General features: G+C 41.5%; 1 protein-coding gene across 2 annotated transcripts in view; it reads right to left on the bottom strand.

Moving 5' to 3' along the window:
- Window positions 1-7844, bottom strand: part of LOC116731263 (growth factor receptor-bound protein 10-like) — a 56959-nt gene extending 49115 nt beyond the window's left edge. The window contains exons 1-2 of one of the 2 annotated variants that reach the window (XM_032580941.1): window positions 7691-7844; window positions 4616-4720 (exon numbers count right to left, since the gene is read on the bottom strand). In XM_032580941.1, coding sequence (XP_032436832.1) covers window positions 4616-4666 — 51 coding nt within the window. In that variant the 5' untranslated portion in view covers window positions 4667-4720; window positions 7691-7844. Of the gene's footprint in view, window positions 1-4615; window positions 4721-7533; window positions 7643-7690 lie in introns of those variants that run through there. The other variant, XM_032580940.1, reaches the window with a different exon arrangement.
- Window positions 7845-9179: the final 1335 nt, after the last annotated feature.

Genomic DNA, 9179 nt, shown 5'->3' with positions numbered 1-9179 from the left:
CGATAATATTTCATCCATGGTGCAAAACTAATGAGAGCTTCTAAACTTTTTCCTTACAAAAACTACACATTTGGATGTTTGGAAATGTTTCCAGCTGTGAAAAAAAAAAAAAAAGCCACGCGCCACAAGTGGCATGTTTGATAAGTGACCAACTCGAGCAGCACGCCCCACTATTTCACCCGCTAACAACATGTTAGGCTTGTGTTCCTTTAAGAAAGTTAAAAAAAATGTACATCAGTCTCCACAAGAAGAGTGTTTATTAGAAAACTTCCCCCAAAATTTAGTAGTGGTGAGAAACAAAGGAAGAAAAATGAGGGTAGACACAATGAACACAGACGCAAGTAAAGACGGTACAAGGAAAAAAGACCGAAAACAGAAAAAAAGAAGGGTGGAAAGTAGAAACGACATAAAGAAGCACAGAAGAAAGAATACAAAATTTAAACAGATGGGATAAGGAATAAAGTCCGAAAATAGAAAAAAATTTTCATACTTGTTCTTACTTTGAAAACACTGAAATATTAAATTGCTCAGCCTTTCCTCTTTCTTTCCTGAACAACTAAAGCCACGACTCAACGAAGCTGCAAGACAAAATGTTTCGGTGTTGTGTAACGTGAACAAATACACATTTGCAAATGTAAACTTACCCACAAAAAGATGAATTTGCAAAGAGAGACAGAAATGAAAGCAAGATTTACAGCCGACTCAATCTGATACATCTCTGGCACTGCTCCAAAGGTCTCACTGAGATACACACACACACACGCACACACACATACAAACACATAGGAGACGGGAGTGGAGCAGTGCCCAGATTCCCAAACATCCCCGGCGTTATGTATAGCATTATGTAAGTTCACACAGGGACGGCTCATTTGCTCCTTATCTATACAAACTACACCCAGAGAAAAACTCCACGGGGGGGGGGGAGAAAGAACATGCAGTCTCATCTCAATTGGCAAACTTCACACAAGAACACACAGCGACGTTATAGCCAGCTTCTTTCTGTTTAACAACCTAAATCTGCTTTTTTTCCCCTGCACTAGATGTAGGATGGAGGAATGTTTTCTGTGGAGACTCAATTCACTATTCACTGCGGTCTTACTGGAGCAAAGACTCCTTCCTGGAAGCTAAAGAGAACCAATCCAACTTAATGTCAGCTCAACAGGAGCTCTGCAGTCCCACGGTTTGGGCTAGCAGGAGGCTCCACGTTTGTACCTCCACCCAGAGCAACAAGGCGGCTGACGTTACGTCACCTCCTTCATCCCACTCTGAGTCGCAGCGAGACGTCACAGCGTCAATCCCAAAAGCCTGTCACAAAACAAAGTCCACAGCTTGTTAATGGTGTTTGTTTAGTAGTTCTATTTATAGAGCTCCACAATGCCGTTCAACCAAATTCCTTAGGTTACTGGAGAGTTGGAAAGGAGAAACCCCAAACGGAGAAACAAAGGGCTCATTCTGCAAGGATCTGGACACTGGAAGTGGGTCTGTTGTGTTGCAGAGACGCCATATTTCACCAAACCAGGCTGAGAGACCCCAACCTCGAGGCAAGAGGCCTTGCTACTGCACACATGTAGACCCCAAGAGAGGTTTGCAGAACTATAATCAAGAGGCTGTCCTTTTATGCAATCCATAACTTAACTATTACGGCTCCCACATACTTTATCCATATCCAAACAAACAATGGGCAGTCGTGTGACTTTGGCACGTTCATCATTACGCACACCTTTTGTACAACGGCACAGACCATCTAGGACACACCACTCCCGCTTCCGTGTACATCAGGAAAATCACAGCCTGCACATTGCAATTTCCATCCAGGAGTTATTAACCATTTGCCAATCATAGTATAATAGTAGTTACTTAGTGAAGAATCATACAAACGTACGTAATTCCTCACTGTGTCAGGTAAATGTTCCTCAAAAGTATTCGTGTCTCCTACAGACACAGAAACCAGGTAGTGGACTAAATTTTCAAGCAGACTAGTTGAAGATGGATATCAACATTGATGTGATTGGTCAAACTCCTGCCTGCACTCAGCACTTCGCACAGAGCTCTGTCGAATAGTTCGACCTGGGTCTAGTGTCAAGTTCGGCAGGCGGATATCTCTGCAAACAAAGTGACACCATTTTCATCATTAGCCTACGTCAATATGGGTCGATTTCTGAAGTCTGGATGAATGCTGGTGCCTTTAAACCTATTCCAGCAGCAACTAACATGAGCAAAACTCTCTGGCAGAGATGTGCTAAACTCAGCTGGTCACTGGTGTCAAGGTAAATTAAGGTTTTAAAAAGTTCCTGTGGCTTACTGGCCGTTTAAGGATATGCCAGAGAAAGTGTCAGTGTGATCAGAGCTTTATCTGGTTGTGTGAAGCGTAAAGTAAGAGTTGCCCCTCTGCACACTGCTGTTCAGCTGGCTAAAACTGAGCTTATACCATCGCTTACAAAAGAGTCGTAGTCAATGGCTTGGAAAATATTTGAGGTTGTGAAAACGGTACACAGTCATGATGTGGGAACCACAGAACATTTCTGTTGAACAGCTAATTATTGACTCTTTGAGCAGAGAGCCAAACTAATTAAACAAACAACTGGGAGTACTGGTACACAGTATAGAGCAGAACAAGAAGGTACTGTATTCTGCACAACATGCACTTAAACATCCCTACTACTGTAATAATAAAAGCTACATTGCTTAAGCAGCAGTAGAAATACATGTTTATCTGTTCTAAATAATGCCCTACATTGCTCTTTTTATTTGTTATGGAAACGTTATTAAAGAGTAAACTGGTGTTTTATACAACAGAGTATAAAAGTCTAAGTATTTTCAAGCAATAAAAAACCTATTACTTCAAAAGATTTCAGCCCGTTTAGGGTTTGATATTGGTCCCAAAAACCTTTTATGGGTGTGCAGGTTGAGCCTTGTCTGCATTTGTTGAACAATTTCTCGGGATTTAAAGCCGTGCCATTAATGCCAATAATTGGTGAAACTGTAGCTCTGAAATATAAGGCCCATTTTATGGGTAGATAAATCTAAGTCTGTCTTAAGACTGTAACTTATTTATTTTTTTCAACCCACTTCTAAAAAGGCTTTATCCAACAGACCACTCATTAATTAATGTTAAAACAAGCTAGTAATTCTAGATGAGCTTTGACAAATGTTTCATATCCAGATTAGAAGATCAGACTACATTCCTATGTTTTGTTTGTTCTTTTTTTTATTCTACTTCAAGGGCTGTTGAAGACTAACTAAGCTCAAAAAATAAACTTTGAAGTGAAAATTAGTGCTGCACACCCACACCTTAAAACTCTTAAGTCTGAAAACAGGTTTCGCCAAGACACTTAGAAATAAACAGTCGCTTTCTTTAAGCCTACTGCTGATCAAATAAAAATATTATTAGACTAATAATCTTATCCTGGATTCACTGATTGATTTCTTTTTACATTGCAAACAAGGATCTGGTTCATGCAAACCTCAGTTGAATTTCTGTTTCTAGTAAATTTGTCGTCTTTGGTGATCATCTACTGTTGGCAGCGTAAGTTGGTACTGGTTCTGCTCCAAGCTTAAGTCTGCGTCCACTATATTGTACCGGACTGTCTATCTGCTGCATATACTGTACATGCATATGTTGTTTCTGTCTATCGTAATTGTAGTAAGTCGGAGCCCCTGCAATGTTAGCTTGTTCTGTCTGGCATGTTTACTCTTTCACTCGTGCAAACGCAGGAGCTTTACTGACTTTTCAGATTGTTCTCACATATCAAAGTGTCAGTCTTCACGATGTTTTTACCAGAATTATTGAGCCATCACAAAGAAGATCGGGGCTTATTGGCAAAGGTGATTCTTTGAACACTGTTGTGACCATACTTTCATAGCTTCCTAAAATATAAAAATGGGGGGAAAAAATCCCAACAGGTCATTATTTCAGATGCTAATCGGTTAAAAGACGATACGAATGTGAACGTTCCAAGTAGCTGACAATTTCATTGTTGTTATACCTGCATATGTTGTTTCTCGGTTCAGTTTTTTCCTCTTTCTGCAGGTGTAGAAGCAAACTTCCAGGGTGTTTTCTTTTGTCCTCTTTATCCTCCTCTCTCTTCTCTATTTTTGTTCTTATGGCACTTAGGTTTATTTTGATTTTTATTGTACTTGAGTAAAAAATTGGAGTTTGCCGTAGGGTAGTTCATTTAGAGACCATATAGTTTGTTTTTTTAAAGTCACTCTTGTAACTAGTACATTTAACTTAATAGTTAGCCATGTTTGACAGCAAGAAAAGCAAAAAAATAAATAAAACACTCGACAAAAGAAGATCTAAGACCTTGAGCATTAACGCACGATTACCTGCAAAACATCAGGGAAATCAGAGCACCACATTGCTGGTACAAAATATTTTAATAGGACATTCTTCCTGTGAAGTAAAACAACCTAAAAGTTTTTATAAATGATGCTGTAGCCACATTATAAAGCGGTAAGCCACAAGTCAGATAGTTCTCAATCAATCCAGGTCGGCGCTCACAGTGCCATTTAAAGAAACCTGAATTTTAGAGCCACACTACTTCAAAACATTCATTCACACTGTGTACCACTGACATGCAAACAAGCACAAAGCTCAGAAAATATTTACCTGGTAGTTTGAGTGACGTAAAAAGTAGTCAGGGCATCCTGCTAAAGCCATGATGTTTGCCTTGTGCTCCCTCTCGCAGGGAACCCTCTGGTCTCAGCAAGCACCCTGCACAAGGAGGAGGAGCACAGCGAATAAATGAGACTAACCGAGCCTAAACGGACAGGATAATGATTAGAGGGAAAAGGAAAAGAAAAATTTTTTAAACTCCAGAAAGACAGATGTCAAAGGCCTTTCTAAAACTGCCGCCCATGCGGGTGTTGTGATAACAACTTTGTAAAACTGGTATCCAGTTTCGAAAACCCAACACTCATCTTTAACCTAAAGGAAATAGAAGAAAAGCCTGCATGTGTGCACGGCTTGTGAATGCGTGCATGTACACAGCGATTCCTGTGTAAACACAGCCATTGTGTTCAACACACACACACACACACCAGTCAGTCCTCAAACAAAGCCCAGGGGCTTATGACTAAATAAAAAACCTTCTCCAAGCTAGCAACACATGTCCACTCACCACCTGCAGCCCGTAGAGGAAACAGAGGGGGGAGTTTTTAAGAAGCCCCTTGGAAAAGCAGTCAGCTAGTTTCTTATATTCTGGGGAGGGGGCTAGCCACTACAAGATGTGAACTGGTGTGTGTTAAAGTGGACGCTCGCATGGTCATCATTAAATGTTTGTTTTAACCGCTGTCATAGCTTAAAATGTTTCATTTTCAAAGCCACAAACATTTTCCACCATGTTGTTTTAAAGTTGATAATGAGATTCAAGAGAAAGTCCTGGAATGGGCCTGGAGTTTTTTGTAGGATTTATAGCTCCAATTACCAGAGAGATGCTCTTCCCAGACCTTTATTAGTGGACTGCAGGTCAGCTAGCTGAAAGGACACTTCTTCACTTTTTCTATGCTTACAAGTACAAACTGCTTACAAAAATGTGGGCATTAGTGGTCTGGAAACTAATACATCCCTTTTTCCGAGGTAACACCACTTTAAAGCTACGACTACCGACTGAAGGCCTGCTTCACCAGCTAGCGGGCTTGAAACACAGGAGGTGCCGTCCCTCGTTTCCTAGGAAACCTGCGTGATGAGGCGACAACCGTTTGCCCTCCTCTAGCCAAGCGACAGGCGAAATTTGTGCATATGAAATTTTGAGCTCGTACATGTAAACATGACACAAGAAAGTTGAAATATGTTCAACTTTTGTCACCGTTGCCAACACATCCTGTCAGTTGGGTTCATCCCAAGTGGCGAAAAACGTTTGCCTTTCATCGCCCCCTCCCATGTGTTGAGCCCATAATATGGTTGTTTTACCCATGTCAACCTGCAAAAGCCAAACATTAGAAACTTACCAAGCTTGTGAAAACTGTTTCTAAATTTAGCTGGTGTATGTTTTGTAGTTTTGCGTACATCTACGAGTATTTTTTCCGTTTCTCTTTAAAACAAAAGTAATTTAATTATGGTATACATTTTCGTCCAGGCATTTTGATTAAATATAACAATCAGGACTATCACAACCTGGGAATCTCATACCGGCCTAATGCCCACTTATTAGTTTCAGAATCCGTGCTAGAAAGCCCGAATCACCATGAAAATCCACTCAACTACCTGAAAAACCTCACAATCCGCCAGGTTCACAAGAAGCTGTGATCACATTTAGGAGCTCTTGTTGTCGTTACTGAAACCAGAACCACATGGATACTTCAACAAAGTCCAGCAATCTACACATGCGTGCTAAACTTTGCATCTCTCCAGCCAACTCTCCGTCTGATTTCCCTATGCTTTCCCTCTCTGTGCTCCTCTGTTGTACAGGTCATTATACAACACATATGAGATGATTCAAACAATAAGTCTTCCACCAGCAACTCCGCCCCCGCCTTCTCCTTTCACCCCACTAATTACGGTTTCCACAGGGGCTCGGCTATCTTTAGGTCGCTCTCGCTGACTGAGAATGCGTGTCCAAATGTGAGTGCACAGTTGGACACACATTGGAAAAAGACGCTCTCTCCACTTCTGATAATTGGGTGGACCCCCTCCACACCATGCTTCCTTTTAACTTATGTCCAGTTTTGCGTCTCAAGAGGTTCTTTCTCTACAGGACCAGGCTGCTCACACCAATCAAACTGCTGGCCAAAAGGGCAAGCCCTGCTGATTGTATGTGCAAGCCTAATCAGCCTGAAAGCTAAGCCAAAGCTGCGAGTGCTTGACATTTAGTGACATTTGTGTCTCCTCCTGCAGAGAAAGGGAATAATTCAGCTTTTACCACCAATACAGGGACACCTAGAGATTTAATGGACTATGAAGCAACTTAATAATGCCACACTTGCTGGAGTGTTTATCCACACTCAGACTGGGGTGTATCTCTGCCAAAAAATCACAGTAAGAGTGATGGTCCTACATGTGGTCTTCTTTATGCACCAGCAACAAAACTATTTTACCAGGTGAACGCAGAGCTAAGAGAAATGACACACAGGTAGCTAGTCCTGCATGGGAGTAGCTTCTAAACATGCTGCTGCTTTAGGTAAATGCCTGGCATTAGTTTAGGAAGCACAGTTGTGAACGAAATAATCATTGCACCACTTACTGACACTGACACAACATTGAAAGAGATTTAAAGAGAGCAAACTCCTTCCAATAATAGCAAAAGTTTGTGCTCACACAGGGTAACCTGTAGGACGTCTAATGCTTTTCATCAATCAAAAACACTAAATTAACAAAGCTAATATCAGACTCAAAAGACGCCCCAGAAGAGTTTGTGTTTTTAGCATGACAAAAACTATCTATAAACTCATTTCTGACACTAAAAGCCGTCAGTAAGCTCGTCTATAGCTTCACTGCACGTTCCTACATGACAGAGAAGAATGGTTGCCTCTGACTTTACGCATATGCGCTCCTAAATTAGTTCCTAAACAAATACACAAAGTGCTTACGGTTATGAAAGGACAGCACGCAGTACAAGCTCGTGTCCAGGACGCACGACGTATCAGCGACCGGTGAAACGCTTCAACTTTCCTCGTCTGAATCTCGGCACAAACTGCTTCCCACCCTCCCCCCCCTCAAAAACCCTCTGTCCGCCGCCGTGTTCACCTTGTCCCCCGAAGCGCTGTCCTTGCGCACGTACAAACCGCACATACACACGCTTTCTCTCGCTCACACACGCGCACGCCAACATACACACACGTCCAGCCCACTCCACGCTCCCTCCCCGTGCTTCGACCAGCTGACTCTCCACGGTCTCGCCCCTATCACGCACGCGCGCGCGTAGTTCGAGCTGAAACCTCCTATCTCTCTCTCTGTTTCTCTCTCTCTCTGTTTCCCTCTCTCTTTCTCTCTCTCTGTTTCTCTCTCTCTCTCTCTCTCTCTGTTTCTCTCTCTCTCTCTCTCTCTCTCTGTTTCCCTCTCTCTTTCTCTCTCTCTGTTTCTCTCTCTCTCTCTGTTTCTCTCCCAGCTCCGCCCCGCCTCCTTTACTGCGCTGCAAAATCTAACTTATCTCACACGCTGCTGGTCAGTGGGGTTATGTTCCGACGTCACTCGTCTACGTAGCGCCGCTTTTGATACCCCCCCCCCTGCCCTCTGAGTGGCAAAACATTCAACATGGCTACATCATGGTAATAGTGGGTACTGGTACTGGGAGTATAACTATTGTGATTTTTTTTTTTAATGACTTCATTTTGAAATGAGAACATTTCATTTAAAGACGGGGAAGTATGTAAGATGATTTATTTTTGCATTTCAATTAATGTGGTTACATACCAGATCAGTTACTAAAGTTGAGCTGTTTCCTCCTTCTGTGTTTTTATTTTATTTTATGAGGCCTGAGGCTGGCTCAGTTCTGTTGAATGGAGGTTGAATAAAACTGGACCGCTACGTTATTCCCTCTCAGTGTTCTGCTCTTTTTCCACCCACAGCCTCCTATTTTGTGGTAGCACATACGTATTTACCCCACTTCGTCGTTTTACACCAGGAACAAGCCGTTACATTGCAGTCCACCATTGACCAGAACTAGCTGTGAGTTCAGTTCACTCTGGCTAAAACTTTTTGCTAGTTTCAGTTATTGGCTAAGCCATTCACTTGCAATTAACTCTTAGATCAGGTCCACATGCAGCTGACATTATTAAAAGTTTGTGCACTTTTTTTGAGCCCCAAAAATGAGTCCTCTGCAAATGAAGCATTTTTATATTTTTAATATTTTTATCTTGCACAATTTAATGGAAAAAAAACCCCTAAATCTATTAGAGAAGAAATAAAAAATTGAAAGCTGCAATTATCTGGTTGGATTAATGTGTATAAACTAAGTACTTTATTGGAGCGCCACATTAAATACTATTCTGCCTTAATCCTGCCTTTGTTAGAGAATACTGTGATCGTCTGTATTACATGCAGCACTGTCAACTAACAACTAACAAATCCAGACACAAGTCAATCATCTAAGGCCATGATCAGAGTATTAATGACTTTCACCGGTGCTGTGTCACTTTTTTGATGAACCAGTGTTGATGGTTAACCTGAATACTAAGAAAAAAAAGTATTATTAATTACAAAGTAAAGGGATTGTGCTGATTTTTTTATTTTTTTC

This window comes from Xiphophorus hellerii, chromosome 13 (genome assembly GCF_003331165.1).
Source record: "Xiphophorus hellerii strain 12219 chromosome 13, Xiphophorus_hellerii-4.1, whole genome shotgun sequence".
Taxonomy (NCBI): Eukaryota; Metazoa; Chordata; class Actinopteri; order Cyprinodontiformes; family Poeciliidae; genus Xiphophorus; species Xiphophorus hellerii.
Note: the sequence above shows the minus strand (reverse complement) of the source record. Positions and strands in the feature narration are given on the sequence as shown.